At 56.6% G+C, this 19737-nt stretch overlaps 1 protein-coding gene across 4 annotated transcripts in view; it reads left to right on the forward strand.

Moving 5' to 3' along the window:
- The first annotated feature begins 4520 nt into the window (after positions 1 to 4520).
- AMPD2 (adenosine monophosphate deaminase 2) overlaps positions 4521 to 19737 on the forward strand; it is a 41817-nt gene continuing 26600 nt past the window's right edge. Inside the window, exon 1 of one of the 4 annotated variants that reach the window (XM_038380142.2) lies at positions 4521 to 4991. In XM_038380142.2, the coding sequence (XP_038236070.1) occupies positions 4913 to 4991 (79 nt within the window). In that variant the 5' untranslated portion in view covers positions 4521 to 4912. Of the gene's footprint in view, positions 4992 to 11789; positions 11811 to 18688; positions 18827 to 19737 lie in introns of those variants that run through there. The other 3 variants (XM_038380144.2, XM_043500366.1, XM_038380148.2) reach the window with 3 other exon arrangements.

A 19737-nucleotide genomic window follows, 5' to 3' on the forward strand; every position in this document is an offset into this window, starting at 1 on the left:
CATTTAGTCTAGGGCCGCCCTGGTCACTCTAGTCATATTGATGCTGATGAAGTCACATCCATTTACCCTAGCCGAGGATCTGGCTCCAGGTCTGGGAGCTGGGCTGGAGTAAGTCCATGAAGGGTTTTAAACAACAGGGGCCCAAAATTACTGCCTGGTGAAACTCTACTGAAGTCAGTGATGTCACCCCTGAGGCAAGAATGGCAACTCTGAATAGGGTCCTGCAATGATGTGGGGAAGGGTCATTTGGGGAGGCCAAGAATTACTCATGGGGTGGGGGGGTGCTGAAAATTGCAAGAGCTGCTATTAATGTCTGTAGTGTAATGAGCTCACTGGTGTGTCCCTGCAGTTCTCTGCTGGATGGCTTCAGAACTGCTCAGCTGGGGGTCATAAGCTCTATACTGCTAACAGCTAATGGAGATTCTCCTTTAGCTCCCCCACTTAGCATTAGAGCTAAAGTTCCAGGCACAGACAGAGCTACAGCTGAAGGCGTGGGAGGGGGTCCTGTCTGCAGTAAACTGGCCTCGGGCTGTAGACCAGAGCCTCCCCTGGCAGGACTCCAGGGCAGGCAGAGCGCCCTGGCTGGGACCGCCTGGCTCCATTCCTGGGTTTACCACAGAGCCCGCTTTCTTCTCCCCACGTCGTGGGGCTCATCCGCTGCTTCCCAGCCAGCCTGACCCCCCGGCCCCCCGGGAGCGACAGGGCAGGATCAGCATGACCTCAGGTAGGGCGAGGGGTGCAGGGGCTGGGGGCTTCTGTACCCGTGTCCACCTGCTTGACTCCTCTCCGCTCTGGGCTCCCTGAAGCTGCCCTTGGTGGCCCCCTTCCCCCTCTCTCCGTCGAGCCTCCCTCCCCCCACCCGGCCCGCTGCTGTTCGCCCCCTCCCACGCGGGGCACAGGTTGCAGAGCCTAGCAGCGGCTTTGCAGCCGGGGGGGGAGGGCTGCGGTCGGCCCCCCCCCGGCAGAAGATCCGGTGCTCGGCTCCTGTTGCGCAAAGGCAGATTGTTTGGTTCCTCTTTGTCTTTCCGGCTCGCTTGTGTGCTGATAACCGGCAGGGGGGCTGGTCTCCAGCTCCCCCCGGCAAGAATTAAGGCGCTAACATCCTGGGCCGGGGGCAGTGCTGGTCCCACTGACTCAGCTGGGCCTTGGTCTGGATCCAGCTCAGCCCAGGTGGTGTTTACTGCCCACGCACCCTGCAGGGTCATTCCAGGCCGCCGAAGGGGGGCCGAGCTCTCACCCAGGGCAGGGGGGCTGCCCAATACCCGGGGGTTTCTGGGTCACCTTTCCTGCTCCTCGATCACACCTTGCTGGGAATAATCTGCAATTCTCCTGCGGCGGCTGGGAAATGGCCCTTCTAATAGCAGGGGCTCTTTGCTCCAGCCAAAGGCCGTGGCCTGACTCCACCCCTGCTCGGGGTTCGGCACAAGGGGTGGTGAAGATTTCCTCTTCTGAAATGTGGAAATAGAAACATTTCCCCCTGGGGCACCAAGGTTCATAGTGCAGCTGAGCCTAGCCCAGCTGCTGGCAATTCCCCCAGCCAAAGGTGACGCAACCAGCTGTGGTGAAATCTCCAAGCCGCAGGCTGGAGCCAGAAACAGCATCTAGACAGAGCGCCAGATTCTTCCTTTTATTGTTTCTGTTAGGGCCGCGTGATGCTTTTTGGGGTGACCTGAGGTGTCTGGGGCAAATCACTCCCCTCTGCTTACAGGGGGCGAGGGCTTTGTCTGTGCCCACCAGGGGAAAATCTCCCAGTTCTGCTGGCTACTGGTTCCGCAAGCAGTGGGCTCTGGGCGCACTGAGCCCCCCTCTGTCCGGGGGCTAGCAATTAACGTATCCCACTGTTACTCAAGAGTCTGGTTCCTTTGCCTTCTGGACACGCGCAAGGCACACCCATCCGCTGCTCCCTGGATGCAGGGCGCCTGGTTCCCCAGCCTCCCCTCAGCTCTGTGCTCTCCTTAGCTCACAGCACTGAGATGTGGCTATTCTAGAACCAAACAGGTTTATTTAACAGAGCTTGAGTTAAAGATTCAAATAAAAGGACACACGAAGTTAAAGGAAAAGGTAACATGCAGTCTACAGCCCACATGTATTAACAACTAACAAGTCCCTTTCCTGTAATAAGGTATTCCTCAACCAAAGCTGAGTGCTTGTTCGGTTCACAAACCTGAGATCCACCTTTCATAAGACGCTCCGGCTGGCAGAGTGTCTCCTCCATAATGGATAACTACCGGGGCTCTTCATCTCCAGCACAGTTACAGACTGTCTCTTCCCCCACAGGTCCCCTGTTCAGAGATATTTCTTGGGAGTCTTTTGTCTCTGTAAATCTTCAAGCTTGCACCTGGTCCAGACAGTAAACACAGGGCTGGCTCCCCTGATGTCCATTGTTCTCAGTGTTGATTGAGTGAGACCTGCCTCACCTCAGGTGACAAGTTTCATTTCAACAGGCCTGAAACCCAGCACCCTGCAGGTCACATGCTCTAAAACTCTCCCATACAAATATCCTGCAATACACCAGAAATCAGCTAGTGCTCAGCACCCAACCCCCTTCTGTGAAATAGCGAGCTGGAAAAATACGCCCCCCTGGCCGACACCCTGAGAGCGAAGGGCTACGAGGTGCAGATGGATGCCCTGATTGTTGGAGCCCTGGGCGCTTGGGACCCCTGCAATGAGCGTGTGCTGTGGACCTGCGGGATCGGTCGACGGTACGCATGGCTCATGCGGTGCCTCATGATCTCGGACACAATCCAATGGTCCAGGGACATCTACATCGAACACATCACCGGCCACCGACAATACCAGGAGGTATGAGCCAGTAAGACATCGTGCATCAACTATGGGAAAGGGACTGAGAGACTTTTTCCATTGGACCATATGAACTAGAACATAAACTCACTGAACATTAAATCCCACCAGATGAGGGTAGATCCATCCTCATCATCGTATCCGCTCATTATTCTCCACAATGAACATAGCCATTATATGGACAACATACCCCCATATCTCAATGTCTGTATTTTGACCCGTTAAACTTTTACCCTGAATCGGGGAGATTGCAGATTATGTATTCCTTATGCCACCTGCTCCTAAACTGAATTTCGCACCCTTGATAATCTGTACCTTATTCCCTGGTAACCAGAAACTTCTATGCCTAAACTCTGTATTGTTTTCTTTTTACTTCAACATTATCTTAATAAAATTATTATATCTGCCTGGGCATGTCTGTGCCACAGGTGGTGCCAGGTGCAGCATACACAGCAACAGACAGTCCTTGCCCCAAAGAGCCAACAGTCTAAATACTTTTAAGGAACACACCCTCCCTTGCCCCTGTCCACACCCACCCACCCCCTGGAGCCAGTGGGGCCGCAGCTCCAGGAAGGGAGGAGGGATTCGGTAAGGGGGCTGCAGCTGGGGGTGGGTCTAGGGCTGGAGTGGGGCTGTGGCTGGGGGCCGGTAGCTGGGCCTTTGGTCAGGTGCAGCTCCACTCCTGGCCTTGCCCCCAGCCTCAGCCCCAGAATGGAGCTGCAGCCAGCGGTGAGGCTGGGGGTTGGTGCAGGACCGTCAACGGAGCCTCATTGGGGCTGGGGACAGGGCCAGGAGCAGCGCTGGGAGCTGGGGACGCAGCTGGAGCGGGACTGGAGCACAGCTGGGGGTGGAGAAAGGTTGGGTGGCACTCCCCCCTACCCTTGTGGGGGCTGGCCTGGGTCCCACTGCGCTCCCCCAGACATTCCTCTGCACCCCCTTAGGGGAGAGTGCCACACACTTGGGGGACCTCTGGTCTAAATAGATATGACAGGGAAAGGGGGGGGGGACTGAGGCAGAAACTGGTGAAATGTTGCCCATGGTCACCAGTGGCAGAGCCAGCAATAGAACCCCTAGTCCAGTGCTCTCTCCACTAGGCCATGCTGCCTTTTGCAGAGTATTTTTACTGATGATGGCCCAGGTGGGGAGGACCTGTCCCAGCTGTTCTGTTTCTATTCCACAGTGGATCCCTTTTTCATGACTCTTGTTCTAGCACTGCTTGGAGCAGAATGTGTGGGACAGGGCTGACGCCCTCTGAAAATACCCTTTGGGGAAAGCAGAACGTAAAGCGGTGTAAATCTTTGCCTGTCCTGCAGATCAGGCTGGGAGTGTGACTCAGTGGTTAGCGCAGGGGGTGGAGGTGGCAGGACGACTGGGTTCCGATTCCGGCTCTGATGCCGATGCACTGCTGCGTGTGACCACTCTGCGTCCCCAGGGAACGGAGTCTATCAGGGTGGGTTGGAAAGGACAATGGCTGTGGGGCACACCAGGATCCTCAGAGGAAACATACTGTTCTGTGGGGAGACCCCTGACAGGGGGGCCTGGATTGCTCCTCTCCTGCTCCAATCCTTGCCTCAATGCAGAGGTGAGAGGGTAGATCTGCCTGCAAGTGCCACTGTGGGCAAAGATACACCCCTGAGGCATGTGTTTGTGGAGCTGGGCAGGCACCAGGGTGGGGTGGGGTGCCAGGAGCCCCCCATATTCCACAACTGCCCATTGCAGAGTTCTTTCTCCTCTCCTCTGAAGCTGCTGGCCCTGGCCTCTGGCGAAGCCCAGAGACGGGGCTACAGGGACCCCCGGGCTCAGCGGCCCTGGGAACAGCTGGGATCAGACAGGCCGGGGGGGGGAGCTGCGGGGGGGGGCCGCGAGGGGTGCTGCCGATGGAAACCACGTATTTGGTGTCTGTTTCTTCTACTTCAGCACCCCCAGTTCCGGCAGCTCTGCCCCCCCCCGCTGCCATCCGTGCATTGCTCCCCCCCACGCACCGCCCCCGGGCGCAAGGGCTGGAGCCGCGCGGCATCAACCCCCAGCCGGGGCGGGGCTCCGGGGCGCCGCGGCAGGAAGAGGCTCCGGCCGCCGCCGGCTCCGCAGCCCCGGCCCCCGCGGAAGCGACATGTCGGCGGGCGCCGCGGCCCCCCGGGGCAGGCCCCGCTTCCAGACGCGGGGCAGCCTGCAGGCCCCCCCCGCCGCAGGTGAGCGTGGGCGTCGGGCTGGGGGCGCCGCTGCGGGGAGCCGCGGTGGCAAAGGCAAGGGACGGGCCGGGCCGCGGGGAGGAAAAGGGGACCCCCCCCCCCGTGGCGCCTGAGCGTGGGGCCGGGAGCTGGGCAGGTGCGTGTGTGGACGTGTGGCCCCGCCTGGCTGTGGGCAGCAGTGCGGGGCCATGGTTAGAGCAGGGGGTGGGGGCCGGGGTGCCCCGCCTGGCTGTGGGCAGCAGTGCGGGGCCATGGTTAGAGCAGGGGGAGGGGGCCGGGGTGCCCCGCCTGGCTGTGGGCAGCAGTGCGGGGCCATGGTTAGAGCAGGGGGTGGGGGCCGGGGTGCCCCGCCTGGCTGTGGGCAGCAGTGCGGTGTCATGGTTAGAGCAGGGGGAGGGGGCCGGGGTGCCCAGCTTGGCTGTGGGCAGCAGTGCGGTGTCATGGTTAGAGCAGGGGGTGGGGGCCGGGGTGCCCCGCCTGGCTGTGGGCAGCAGTGTGGGGCCATGGTTAGAGCAGGGGGAGGGGGCCGGGGTGCCCCGCCTGGCTGTGGGCAGCAGTGTGGGGCCATGGTTAGAGCAGGGGGAGGGGGCCGGGGTGCCCCGCCTGGCTGTGGGCAGCAGTGCGGTGTCATGGTTAGAGCAGGGGGTGGGGGCCGGGGTACCCCGCCTGGCTGTGGGCAGCAGTGCGGGGCCATGGTTAGAGCAGGGGGTGGGGGCCGGGGTGCCCCGCCTGGCTGTGGGCAGCAGTGCGGGGCCATGGTTAGAGCAGGGGGAGGGGGCCGGGGTGCCCCGCCTGGCTGTGGGCAGCAGTGCGGGGCCATGGTTAGAGCAGGGGGTGGGGGCCGGGGTGCCCCGCCTGGCTGTGGGCAGCAGTGCGGGGCCATGGTTAGAGCAGGGGGTGGGGGCCGGGGTGCCCCGCCTGGCTGTGGGCAGCAGTGCGGGGCCATGGTTAGAGCAGGGGGAGGGGGCCGGGGGGCCCGCCTGGCTGTGGGCAGCAGTGCGGGGCCATGGTTAGAGCAGGGGGTGGGGGCCGGGGTGCCCCGCCTGGCTGTGGGCAGCAGTGCGGGGCCATGGTTAGAGCAGGGGGTGGGGGCCGGGGTGCCCCGCCTGGCTGTGGGCAGCAGTGCGGGGCCATGGTTAGAGCAGGGGGAGGGGGCCGGGGTGCCCCGCCTGGCTGTGGGCAGCAGTGCGGGGCCATGGTTAGAGCAGGGGGAGGGGGCCGGGGTGCCCCGCCTGGCTGTGGGCAGCAGTGCGGGGCCATGGTTAGAGCAGGGGGAGGGGGCCGGGGTGCCCCGCCTGGCTGTGGGCAGCAGTGCGGGGCCATGGTTAGAGCAGGGGGAGGGGGCCGGGGTGCCCCGCCTGGCTGTGGGCAGCAGTGCGGGGCCATGGTTAGAGCAGGGGGTGGGGGCCGGGGTGCCCCGCCTGGCTGTGGGCAGCAGTGCGGGGCCATGGTTAGAGCAGGGGGAGGGGGCCGGGGTGCCCCGCCTGGCTGTGGGCAGCAGTGCGGGGCCATGGTTAGAGCAGGGGGAGGGGGCCGGGGTGCCCCGCCTGGCTGTGGGCAGCAGTGCGGGGCCATGGTTAGAGCAGGGGGAGGGGGCCGGGGTGCCCCGCCTGGCTGTGGGCAGCAGTGCGGGGCCATGGTTAGAGCAGGGGGTGGGGGCCGGGGTGCCCCGCCTGGCTGTGGGCAGCAGTGCGGGGCCATGGTTAGAGCAGGGGGAGGGGGCCGGGGTGCCCCGCCTGGCTGTGGGCAGCAGTGCGGGGCCATGGTTAGAGCAGGGGGTGGGGGCCGGGGTGCCCCGCCTGGCTGTGGGCAGCAGAGCGGGGCCATGGTTAGAGCAGGGGGAGGGGGCCGGGGTGCCCCGCCTGGCTGTGGGCAGCAGTGCGGGGCCATGGTTAGAGCAGGGGGAGGGGGCCGGGGTGCCCCGCCTGGCTGTGGGCAGCAGTGTGGGGCCATGGTTAGAGCAGGGGGAGGGGGCCGGGGTGCCCCGCCTGGCTGTGGGCAGCAGTGCGGGGCCATGGTTAGAGCAGGGGGTGGGGGCCGGGGTGCCCCGCCTGGCTGTGGGCAGCAGTGCGGGGCCATGGTTAGAGCAGGGGGAGGGGGCCGGGGTGCCCCGCCTGGCTGTGGGCAGCAGTGCGGGGCCATGGTTAGAGCAGGGGGTGGGGGCCGGGGTGCCCCGCCTGGCTGTGGGCAGGAGTGCCGTGTCATGGTTAGAGCAGGGGGTGGGGCCCAGGGTGCCTGGGTTCTTTCCGTTCCTAACTTTGAGCCACCCCCTATGAATTAGTGGCTGTTTTCCCATTTGTGAAATGGGGATGATGATCCTTGCCTGCCTTAAGCGAGTGCTTTGACATCCTGGGCTGAAAGCTGCCGTGGAAGAGCCAAGTGTTATGTCCTTGTGATCCCTGGCTGGCGTCTGTGGGTGTGTGGGGCATGGATCTGTGGGCACAGAATACATGGACCAAACCAAAATTTGGGGTCATCTCTGAGGCCTGGCACACAGCCACCACTACCTTTGGGGGCCCACACAACATTCTCCCTCCACTGTATTCCAGGTCCCCCAGTCTACAAAGGCAGGTTGCTTCAGAGATGCCAAGCCTTGGGCACACCTGGCTTGCGGGGGCCTGGGCAGCATCCTCTGATGTTGGGGGACCTGGTCACTGACTTTGATGTCACCCTGGGTTCTGTTCTCTGGCCACAGGATACTAGTGATGCCTGTTATAGTCAGTGGGGGCTGCTTGTATCTTGCGGTGTGAGAATCATGCCACTTAAGCACAGACTTCAAAACCTGATCCCTAGGTGGGCTATGAATGTTGGGTGGGTCCCTGACACCTTTGCGAGTGCTGTGCACCCGGCATGTCAGGTGTGAGTGCAAGTGCCCCACAGCAAATGCCATACTAGGTTAGATGGAATCCAGCTTAATACTGAATCTGGCCATTGTGCCATCTAGTTCACTGTCCTATATCAGTCTTGGGCACCGTAGTATCCGAGTGCCTAAGCAGCTGGTATCCTGATGTGTCAGAGGCAGGCGGGGAGGGAAAAGCCCATAATGCACCTAGCTAATCTGCATGTGGGTGTTGTGTTGTGCACTCATGGTGCTGTGTTGCATGGACACGTTATTCTTATTCATTTATTTATCATCTGAGAGACTAACAAATTTATTTGAGCATAAGCTTTCGAGAGCTACAGCTCACTTCATCGGATGCTTTCGGTAGAAAATACAGTGGGGAGATTTATATACACACACAGAGACCATGAAACAATGGGTTTATCATACACACTGTAAGGAGATGCATCCGATGAAGTGAGCTGTAGCTCACGAAAGCTTATGCTCTAATAAATTTGTTAGTCTCTAAGGTGCCACAAGTACTCCTTCACTGTAAGGAGAGTGATCACTTAAGATGAGCTATTACCAGCAGGAAGGGGGCGGGGGGAAGGGAGAAAACCTTTTGTGGTGATAATCAAGGTGGGCCATTTCCAGCAGTTAACAAGAATGTCTGAGGAACAGTGGGGGGTGGGGTGGGGGGAGAAATAACATGGGGAAATAGTTTTACTTTGTGTAATGACTCATCCGTTCCCAGTCTCTATTCAAGCCTAAGTTAATTGTATCCAGTTTGCAAATTAATTCCAATTCAGCAGTCTCTCATTGGAGTCTGTTTTCAGAGTTTTTTTGTTGAAGGATAGCCACCCTCAGGTCTGTAATCGTGTGACCGGAGAGATTGAAGTGTTCTCTGACTGGTTTTTGAATGTTATAATTGTTGACATCTGATTTGTGTCCATTTATTCTTTTAGGTAGAGACTGTCCAGTTTGACCAATGTACATGGCAGAGGGGCATTGCTGGCACATGATGGCATATATCACATTGGTAGATGTGCAGGTGAATGAGTGTGGCTGATGTGATTAGGCCCTATGATGGTGTTCCCTGAATAGATATGTGGACAGAGTTGGCTGTTGCAAGAATAGGTTCCTGGGTTAGTGGTTAGTACCCATCGCAGTGCCGCTGATTTGAAGGTATACATTGTCCCCAAATGTGAATCAGAAACAACTCTGACATCATAATAAAAAAGGCTGACAAAGGAGGTGCTGTCGTCATCATGAATAGGTCAGAATATGAACAAGAGGCTACTAGGCAGCTCTCCAACACCACTTTCTACAAGCCATTACCCTCTGATCCCACTGAGGGTTACCAAAAGAAACTACAGCGTTTGCTCAAGAAACTCCCTGAAAAAGCACAAGAACAAATTCACACAGACACACCCCTGAAACCCCGACCTGGGGTATTCTATCTTCTACCCAAGATCCATAAACCTGGAAATCCTGGACGCCCCATCATCTCAGGCATTGGCACCCTGACAGCAGGATTGTCTGGCTAGGTAGACTCCCTCCTCAGGCCCTACGCTACCAGAACTCCCAGCTATCTTCGAGACACCACTGACTTCCTGAGGAAACTACAGTCCATCGGTGATCTTCCTAAAAACACCATCCTAGCCACTATGGATGTAGAAGCCCTCTACACCAACACTCCACACAAAGATGGACTACAAGCCATCAGGAACAGTATCCCTGATAATGTCAAGGCTAACCTGGTGGCTGAACTTTGTGACTTTCTCCTCGCCCATAATTATTTCACATTTGGGGACAATGTATACCTTCAAATCAGCGGCACTGCAATGGGTACCGGTATGGCCCCACAGTATGCCAACATTTTTATGGCTGACTTAGAACAATGCTTCCTCAGCTCTCGTCCCCAATGCCCCTACTCTACTTGCGCTACATTGATGTAGATGTAGATGATGTACATCTGGACCCATAGAAAAGAAGCTCTTGAGGAATTCCACCATGATTTCAACAATTTCCATCCCACTGTCAACCTCAGCCTGGACCAGTCCACACAAGAGATCCACTTCCTGGACACTATGGTGCTAATAAGCGATGGTCACATAAACACCACCCTATATCGGAAACCTACTGACCGCTATTCCTACCTACATGCCTCTAGCTTTCATCCAGATCATACCACTCGATCCATTGTCTACAGCCAAGCTCTACGATATAACCGCATTTGCTCCAACCCCTCAGACAGAGACAAACACCTACAAGATCTCTATCGTGCATTCTTACAACTACAATACCCACCTGCTGAAGTGAAGAAACAGATTGACAGAGCCAGAAGAGTACCCAGAAGTCACCTACTACAGGACAGGCCCAACAAAGAAAATAACAGAACGCCACTAGCCATCACCTTCAGCCCCCATCTAAAACCTCTCCAACGCATCATCAAGGATCTACAACCTATCCTGAAGGACGACCCATCACTCTCACAGATTTTGGGAAACAGGCCAGTCCTTGCTTACAGACAGCCCCCCATCCTGAAGCAAATACTCACCAGCAACCACACAACAGAACTACTAACCCAGGAACCTATCCTTGCAACAAAGCCCGTTGCCAACTCTGTCCACATATCTATTCAGGGGACACCATCATAGGGCCTAATCACATCAGCCACACTATCAGAGGCTCGTTCACCTGCGCATCTACCAATGTGATATATGCCATCATGTGCCAGCAATGCCCCTCTGCCATGTACATTGGCCAAACTGGACAGTCTCTACGTAAAAGAATGAATGGACACAAATCAGACATCAACAATTATAACATTTCAAAAACCAGTCGGAGAACACTTCAATCTCTCCGGTCACTCGATTACAGACCTGAGAGTGGCTATCCTTCAACAAAAAAACTTTGAAAACAGACTCCAAGGAGAGACTGCTGAATTGGAATTAATTTGCAAACTGGATACAATTAACTTAGGCTTGAATAGAGACTGGGAGTGGATGGGTCATTAATAAAGTAAAGCTATTTCCCCACGTTATTTCTCTCCCCACCCCACCCCGTACTGTTCCTCAGACGTTCTTGTTAACTGCTGGAAATGGCCCACCTTGATTATCACCACAAAAGGTTTTCCTCCCTCCCCCCACCATTCCTGCTGGTAATAGCTCATCTTAAGTGATCACTCTCCTTACAGTGTGTATGATAAACCCATTGTTTCATGTTCTCTGTGTGTGTATATCAATGCATCCGATGAAGTGAGCTGTAGCTCATGAAAGCTTATGCTCAAATAAATTTGTTAGTCTGTAAGGTGCCACAAGTACTCCTGTTCTTCTTCTTTTTTTTTTTTTTTTTGCGAATACAGAGTAACAGGGCTGCTACTCTGAAACCTATTTATCATCTGTTACCATACAGCCCAGCTGACACTGATCAGCATGCTATGTATTTGGGGGAGTGTGTATTCATATGACTGTGTCAGATGGACACCCTGATGCTAAACTGTGTGTGTATGTGCTGATTGCCCTGAACACATGGGGATAGAGATGTGTGTAATTCTGCATGTGGATCAATACCTTGTTTTTCTTGCCTGTAATTATAATTCCTGAAATGGGTAGCAACCTCCTTAGTAACATGCCTGGCAGGCCCCAGCCCGACAGCGCTTGGTGAGGCACGTCACTGCATTCCCCGCTGTGCGCTCCTTCACATGGGGAAGTCAAGTTACAGAACCTGCATGGCTCCCACAAGGCAGAGCCGCCTGGGCCAAGGAAGTGGAGAGGCTGACTAGAGGAGGTCAAGGCAGACAGGATTTCAGCAGAGGAAGAGTCACTGGTTGTATCATCCCTCTAGGGTGTGAGGAAGGTGGTGAAATCAGCATATCTCTGATGCAGCTGGTTCCGGGACTCAGAGCTGGTATGGACAGGGCACTGCTGTGAGGAAGCTCGTGCTGCTGAGAACCTACTGCCAAGGACACACTTTGCCTCATGCAGACAGCTGAGGTGGTTTCTGCGAGTCCCCTGGGCTGTGGGAGGCATCCTGCAGACAGGCAGCTGACTCGGGCTTGTGGGGCTGTAGATGTTCAGGTGGGCTGGAGTCCGGGCTCTAGGACCCTGTGAAGTGGTCCTGTGTCTACACTACAGTTAAACAGCCTGTTAGTCTGAGCCCTGCGAGTCAAGAGTCAGCTGGCACAGGCCAGCTGCGGGTGTCTAATTGCAGTGTAGACACACCCTTAGAGGGGATTCCAGCTTGGCTACACCTCGGTGTGAAGCTGAGACCTGCAGCCCAGGGATGCTGGGCTTGGGCAGAAGTCACATGAGCTCCAGGGTAACTGAGGAGATGGGGTGATGGCTGATGGCTCACCCAGGTCTTTGGGGCACCTATTTGATATTTGCTGGCAGGTTCCTGGAGAGTCAGTGCCTAGGTGCTATCTGTTCCCGTGCATTGTGTGGATCCGTGGCCCCTGCTCCCCGAGGATGCAGCAGCAGAGCTGTGTCACCTGCTGCCTAAACTCTGCCCCTATGCCTACCCCAGCCTGGGGAAGTGTGGGTTTGAGCCGGGCCAAGGAATCTGCTGGTTTCTGCTGAGCAGATGGTGGGCTTGAGCCCCACATTTCTGGTTGTTCTTAATCACAGGTTTCTCGGTGCCAATTCACCCTTCAGAACCCTAAATCTGACCCTCCCCCAGCTCCAAGTTGAGCCTCTCCTTCTCCTGCTTCCTCCCTGTGCTCCCCTGAGATCCCTTCCCTGCCACTCTCCTGCCATAAAAAGAAAAGGAGTACTTGTGGCACCTTAGAGACTAACAAATTTAAGCATAAGCTTTCGTGAGCTACAGCTCACTTCATCGGATGCATTTGGTGGAAAAAACAGAGGGTAGATTTATATACACACAGAGAACATGAAACAGTGGGTTTTATCATACACACTGTAAGGAGAAAAGGAGTACTTGTGGCACCTTAGAGACTAACAAATTTATTAGAGCATAAGCTTTCGTGAGCTAGTGATCACTTAAGATGAGCCATCACCAGCAGCAGGGGGGGGGAAGGAGGAAAACCTTTCATGGTGACAAGCAAGGTAGGCTAATTCCAGCAGTTAACAAGCATATCTGAGGAACAGTGGGGGGTGGGGTGGGGGGGGAGACATCCTCTCCTGCCATAGTACAGTCTCTGGCAAGCATTGCTCCTTGCCAGATTCCCTCCACCTCCCCTCCCTTCACTGTCATTGCTGCTTCGCAGCATGAGATCTGAAGCGGGGTGGGTGAGAGGGGGTGATATGCAGCAGGGAGTGCATGAGGGGGGCCAGGAGCTGCACTGCTACCTACTGGTCAGAGATGCCAGCTTTTGCCCTAGGACAATGACTGCCCTTCGAGGTGTCCAATGCCTTAGGCCTTAGTTGGGGATTGGCCCTGCTTTGAGCAGGGGGTTGGACTAGATGACCTCCTGAGGTCCCTTCCAACCCTGAGATTCTAGGATTCTAGGGCATTTTATGAAGGGTTAAGGCCATTGGTTACTGACACACCCTGGATTAGTAGAGAATTCTTTGCTGCATTCTCAGTGAGCAAACCCCGCTAATGGTAATTATTCCAGGAACTGTTAATCAGATGCTGCCAGCGCTCTAGCAAGCGTGGGCTCCCGAGAGCAGGAGCATGCTAATATCACAGCTATCTGCTCGCCAGCTTGGGTTAAAGGTGCTGATGGGAAGCCCCCACAAGAAGACGTCCTGGGGTTTCTGGGACTTGGACCCTGTAGTCATAAGAACGCTTAGCACTTATCCACTTCTCACCCGCAGCTCTCAAAGCACTATGCAAATAGTAGGCAAGTAGTACTGTCCCCTTGTTTACCTGGTAGGGAAACTGAGGCACGGGGAAGCGATTCATCCTAGGACACACGGGTAGTTTGGAGCAGTGCCAGGAGTTGAACCCAGGGACCTGATTCTCTGTCGCTCTAAAGCTCATGCAGACACTGGGTGTAGAACATTACTGTTCTGATTCACACTTATGTTGCACTGATGTAAATGATGGCACAAGGGAAGTGGGAATAATTGGGTGGATGGTCTTGTGACTACTAGTGGATAGGGTGTGGTCTAGTCGAATCCTGTGATACCTGAATGCTGCAGAGATGCTTTAAAGTGTCGCATAAACCCCTCACAGGCACTTCAGGCTATCCCAGATCAGCCTGTGGGGGAATCCCACACCCTACACACACGGTGCAAGGGGACCGTACTGAAAGGCCTGTGGTGAACTTGCTCTGGTACAATAAGCCTGTTGACTTGATTGGCCTATTGCTACATTTCTGTGTTAGAAGATTTTTCTCCCTGGCAGGAGGACATGTTAGTAGCTACTTAGGCAGTGCAACCCCATTGTTAGTAACAAGGAACTGGAATCCAGGACTCCTGGCTCTGTCATTGGCTTGCGGTGTGACTGGGTGAGTCACTCATCTTTGCCTCAGTTTCTCCATGTGTTCAGTAACTTGCCTACCTCCCAGTGATGATATCATCGAGGAAGAAAACAATTGGAAAACGAAAAAAAAGAGTTTATGCCAATGCTACTTGCAAGGCTGCCAAAGGGAGACGGAACATTAAGACCTGGGGTCAGGTCCTGGTTTGTTTGTAAAGTGGGCAGTGAAAGTTTAATAATCACACTTTAGTTCCGCTTGCAGCCATTTACGTGGCCAGTGATTTTCCACTGACTCTAGGGCTGGAAAAGACCCCTCAGGCTTCCCTGCTCCAGGATAGTCTCCTATGGCCTAGCCACCCAGTGGGATGGAATAGGAAGGGGAGGGGTAATTAGCTGTGTAGGATTTGGACTGTTACAAATCAAAGGTGTTAGGGGCAATGGCTGACAGCACCTGGAAGGGGACTAGATTTTAGTTCTTTTAGGATTGGGGGGATTGTTGGATATTCTCCCCCCTGGCTGTGACAGCTAAAATGGTTCACAGCTGCCCACCCCCAGCCCTTATCTGAGGCAAGGCAGGATTCAGTCTCTGGGATCAGTTTTCAAACATTGGCATCTAAATGGAAATCTCCATCCCACCCTTCAATGTTCCCACCTTGCACAGTCAAAAATTATGGGAATTCCAGCCTAGCCTCTCTTCCTTCTGTGCCCCACCTTCTGATGGAGAGATCTCTGGGGGCCCTTCCACCACATGACACCCCACCCCCCTTACTCCAGCCTGTAGCTTCAGGATCTAGCAGCCTGGCTGAAACTTGATCTGTGCATGGCTATGAGACATCTCCAAAGCTAAGGCCTCTGCAAGGACCCGGAGACTTTCCTTCTGGAACAGGGGAGGCCAGACGCTCCATGTGGTTATATGCAAACCCTCTTCCCTTTGATGGCTGATACCAGCTGGGGTGGCCCGAGCACAGGATTGGGAGTTGGGAATGCCCCTGGCTCTGCCACTGACTCACTGGGATGTTGAGTAAGTTGAGCAAGTCACGTCCCTCCTCTGGGGCCTCAGTTTCCCCATCTGTACCATGGGGATGGCTTCACTGGCTCTTCTTTGGAAAGGGCTGTGAGACCCTGTAGACAGGCAAAATATACATAGAGCCTTCCTGGCTGTTGCTAGCACAGCATCAGCTGTAGCAGGATAGGAGGCAGGAAGGGGATAATTCTGACTGTCTGCACAGCCCTCCCTGAGCCGGAGTGCTGCAGAGCAGCATTTGAGGAACCTGACCTTGTGCAAGGGGCTGCAGCAGGAGGTTGCAGCCAGGTTGCATAACGGGGCTCCTTCCTCACGCTCTTTGCAGGGGTGGATTTGTGTATGCTGCAAGTAGCTGCTCCTGAGCTGGGAACCCTGCCAGCTGGGCCCAGAGGCCAGCGAAAGAATCTGCTGAAAGAGGAAGAGGGGAATAGCCCAGGGGCACTGGGTTGGGGAGGGAGAGTGGGCATCTCCCATCGGGGGAACCCTCCTGGAAAGGAGGGCTTGGAGAGTGCCCCAAGGTGACTCTCATAAGGAGACAGGCTTGGCTTGAGGACGCTAAAATCTCTCCTCTGTTTTTTCCACCAAATGCATCCGATGAAGTGAGCTGTAGCTCACGAAAGCTTATGCTCTAATAAATTTGTTAGTCTCTAAGGTGCCACAAGTACTCCTTTTTCTTTTTGCAAATACAGACTAACACGGCTGCTACTCTGAAAAAAGGATCAGAATGGGAGCAGAGTTTCAGCCTATATAGGCTGGAGTGAGAGAGCTGGCAACCGAGGGCTCCAGGTGCAGCAGAGAGGCGTAGGATTTGTGGTGCGCCCCTTTGCTGGTGGTGCACTGCAGCCCCATGGCTAGGCTCCAGTCAGGCTGCTTCTCAGTGCCAGCCTGTTCCATCTCCGGGGACAGAAGCTGTTGTCGTTAATCCCTGCATGGAGATAAACCAGCCATCTGGGAGCGGAGCTGAGGCCACAATTGCAGCAATGTGGTCCCAGCCAGGGCTCCAAACGCCGGTGCTGGGTCCGGAGGGCCTCAGGAGCTGGGAGCCCAACTGGAATCACTGGAAAGGGGCCCGATTGTCACAAAAGCTGAACACCTGCAACTCAGGTGCTCACTCCCTGGAACACCTGGGTCCTTTATGGTGTCCTGGGCCCTTTATTGGGCACCCCAAATGCATCGGGGGAGCTGTGTTAGCAGTGGCTGCCACCTGCTTCCAGCTACCAGGGTCGCCCCAGACCTGTGTTTTGTTCTGTGAAGCCATGGCTGGAGCTGGGGCGTGGCTGCCAGGGTCCAGGGTGGGGAGAGGGATCTCCAGTCTGTGACTTATTTCTTGCATCCCAGTGCCGATGGCCAGACTTGTTTGCCAGGATGTGAGGCAATAATCTCGCCTCATAGGTGCTGAGCCTGGGGCAGTCCCAACTGGTGCTTCCTCAGGGCTGCCCATTCTCTCTGACATGTGTACCTCAGTTTTCCCATGTGTTCAATGACTTGCCTACCTCCCAGTGAGGGCTGCAATGAATGAATGTTTATGAAGCCGTGTGAGAGCCTTGCAGTAGATAAGAGAAGGGCAGTGCATTATTTTAATAGCATCTTTTTGCACAAAATGATGATGTGATTTTGATCATGTCATTGCCTGGGGTGCTTGCTGCAGCCGCACCTGATCGGCCCCCCTGGGGGCTGTCCCCCGTGAGCCGTGCTCAGGTAGGAGGCGATGGGATGCTCTGTTGGGAAGCATTGGCACCTCCTGACTTGAGGGCAGTATCTTGGCATGGCTGCCCCGCCTCCCTCACCACGGGGCTGTTGCTCTCCCAGCCCTGGCTGCCTCCCCTCCCTGCTGTTTTGAGGGACAAATCTAAAGGCAGGGCCCGAGGCCAAGCGCAGCCTGATCTAGGGTGTTCAGAGCCCACTCCGGGTGCAGAGAGCAAAGGGATGAAACTGTCCTGATATTTCCTTACCCTAGATATTGGGTGGATCATGCGATCCCTGCCCCCTGCTTGGACCAAAAAATGCTAAATTAGAGCCAAATGCTGAGCACCTGAGACTCCCATCAGTTGAAGTCCAGGTGCTCAGCATCCCCTGCCCCCGGAGCTGAGCCTCCATTCTTCCCTGGCTGTAACAGATTGGGGGAGGTGTCCAGCCGGGTTTAGGAGCTGTTGCCAGATGTTGGGGGCAGGCAGTGGTGGAGTGTTGTGTCATCGGGGCACCCCTGAGGCCTCCCTCTCGCCATCCGGAAGCGAAGATGCCGCCCTAGGCTGGAGCCTAGCCCGGCTGCTGGTGAGCAGGGAGCTATGTAATAAAAGGTCTGTCGCTAGCTCTTCTGTAGCTTTCCATCTCGGGGACAGAGCGAAGTGCGGGCTGGGCACGTCCATTCCCTCCGCAGGGAGGGAGGAAGCAGCTGCTCCTTCTAGGTCAGTGTGAGTGTTTCATTGGTAGGTGGCTGCAGCACCAAGAGCCAGCCCTAGTAGCCAGCCTCACCCAGCAGTAGCCCCCACCCCCTTCAGCTACTGGGCCTCAGCCCTACAGGGAGAGCATTAAACCATACAACCAGAGTGAGACTTAATCTCCTCTCCTAGCCCTAGCCCTGCCCTTGGCTTGTCCACTGCCTCCCTCAGTAACTCCAAGCCCCCGGGGGCTAGGGGAAGCAGTGAGGTCAGACTTTGCCTGGTTCTGACTTGGGAGGAAATGGTGAGAGTGGGGTCGGGGCTGGGAGCCAGGACTCCTTGGTTCTGTTCCCAGCTCTGGGCAGGGAGGAGGGTCTAATGGTCAGAGCAGGGAGGATGGGAGTCAGGACTCCTGGGTTCGATTCCAGCCCCAGGAGGGAAGTGGAGTCTAGTGGTTAGAGTGGGGCAGGCTGGGAACCAGGACTCCTGGGAGAGGAGTGGGGTCTAGTGCATCAGAGCAAAGGGGCTGGGAGTCGGGACTCCTGGCTCTTTGCTCTGGCTACAGGATAGGGTTTGGGGGTCAGGTCGTTCTGTGAGTTGCATGCCCACCACTGGAAGAGGGATGCTCGGGCCGGCATGTGAGCCTGCGCTGGGGCACATGTTCTTGTGCCCCAGGCCAGGCCTGGCCCAGCCCTCCCAGCTGGGTAGCCTGGGCCAAGCTGGGACACAGAGCTGCACAGGCTGAGCCAGATGCTCCAGTGCTGGGTGCTGCCAGGCTGGAGATGGATGGGCTGAGCTGGCGCTGTGGCTCAGGGCAGCAACCTTGGCGCTGGCAGGAGGGCTCCTTGGGTATTGATGCTGCCTCGTAGGTGAGCCGGGCCACGCGTGCTGGCTCTGTTCCCAGTTCGCAACCCAGTGCTTCCGCCGCCTTGGGAGACAATGTCTCAGGGCTTTGTCTGCCTATTGTACGGGGCTGAAATATTTCTGGTCTCGCCCCCCGGCGCGTGGCTACGTTTGGTACAGCCCAAGCCGGCTTCAGAGCTGGAATCCTGTGGGATTGCAGCTGCACGGAGGAGGCTGTGAAACCCCGGCTGCAGCCGTGGCCGGAGCCGTGTCCAGCCCATCACCCCTTGTCTTCGGAAGGCTCCCCCCGGGGTCCGCGATTGCTGCAGCCGCGCTGGATCGGCCCCCCCGGGGGCTGTCCCCCGTGAGCCGTGCTCAGGTAGGAGGCAATGGGATGCTCTGTTGGGAAGCAGTGGCTCAGAGAGGCCCTGATGTCGCAGCTCTGAGTTGTGTCTGAGCAGAGGAGCCTGCAGGTTTTGGGGGGTACCAGGTGTGAGGAGGGATGGGAGATGAAGCCCTGCTGGGGCACTGTGCTGTGGATGCTGGGGAGGAAGCCCTTCTAGCAGAGCCAGCAATATTGGCAAAGGGGCGCGGGTGGGGGGCCGAAATCTAGGAATATGGTATTTGCAGGGGCAGCAAGTCCCATGGTGGGGGAGAGGCTCTGTTCAGTGTCATTGCATAGGTGGTACCAGGTTCTGGAGCTGGACAATTATTTTTGGAGGGTGGTGGGGGCAGCCCATCCTTCCCAAGGGGTGGGGGTGGAGCAACAGCCGACAGACCCAGCTGCATTGGCTGCTGGAAGCCAGGAGCTTCTTGTGTGGAGTAGGTCTGTGCTGGGGGTGGCCTGCGCCCCGCAGCCGTGAGGGCTGAAGGACCCTGGGGGCGCTCAGCGAAGGCAGCTTCTCTCGCCACCCCACCCCTGCCAAGATGGAGGCTGGGAGAGGGGAGCGTGGGTGGGGAGATGCAGCTGCATAGGGCAGGACTGGCTGGGGGAGCAGTGCAGGAGTATTCAGGTGTGTTTGGAGCAGGGGTGGGGGGGAAGGAGTTTGGTCTGCTGACACAGCTGAGGCTCTGCTGCTACACTGCAGGGCCTCCCAGGCGAGGCGGCTGCACTAGGATTTGGGATCCCCAAAGACTGATGGTGGTGGTTTGAAGGAGTCCAGTGGATCTGCAGACCCTTGCCTGGAGGCTCTCTGCAGCCCCTACCTGGCCCAGTGGCACACTCATTAGCTAACAACACAGTTGCTCTCGCTGGGCTTCCCAAGTGGGCGCTCGCAACCCAGTGCAGGC

This window comes from Dermochelys coriacea, chromosome 21 (assembly GCF_009764565.3).
Source record: "Dermochelys coriacea isolate rDerCor1 chromosome 21, rDerCor1.pri.v4, whole genome shotgun sequence".
In the NCBI taxonomy this organism is placed as follows: Eukaryota; Metazoa; Chordata; order Testudines; family Dermochelyidae; genus Dermochelys; species Dermochelys coriacea.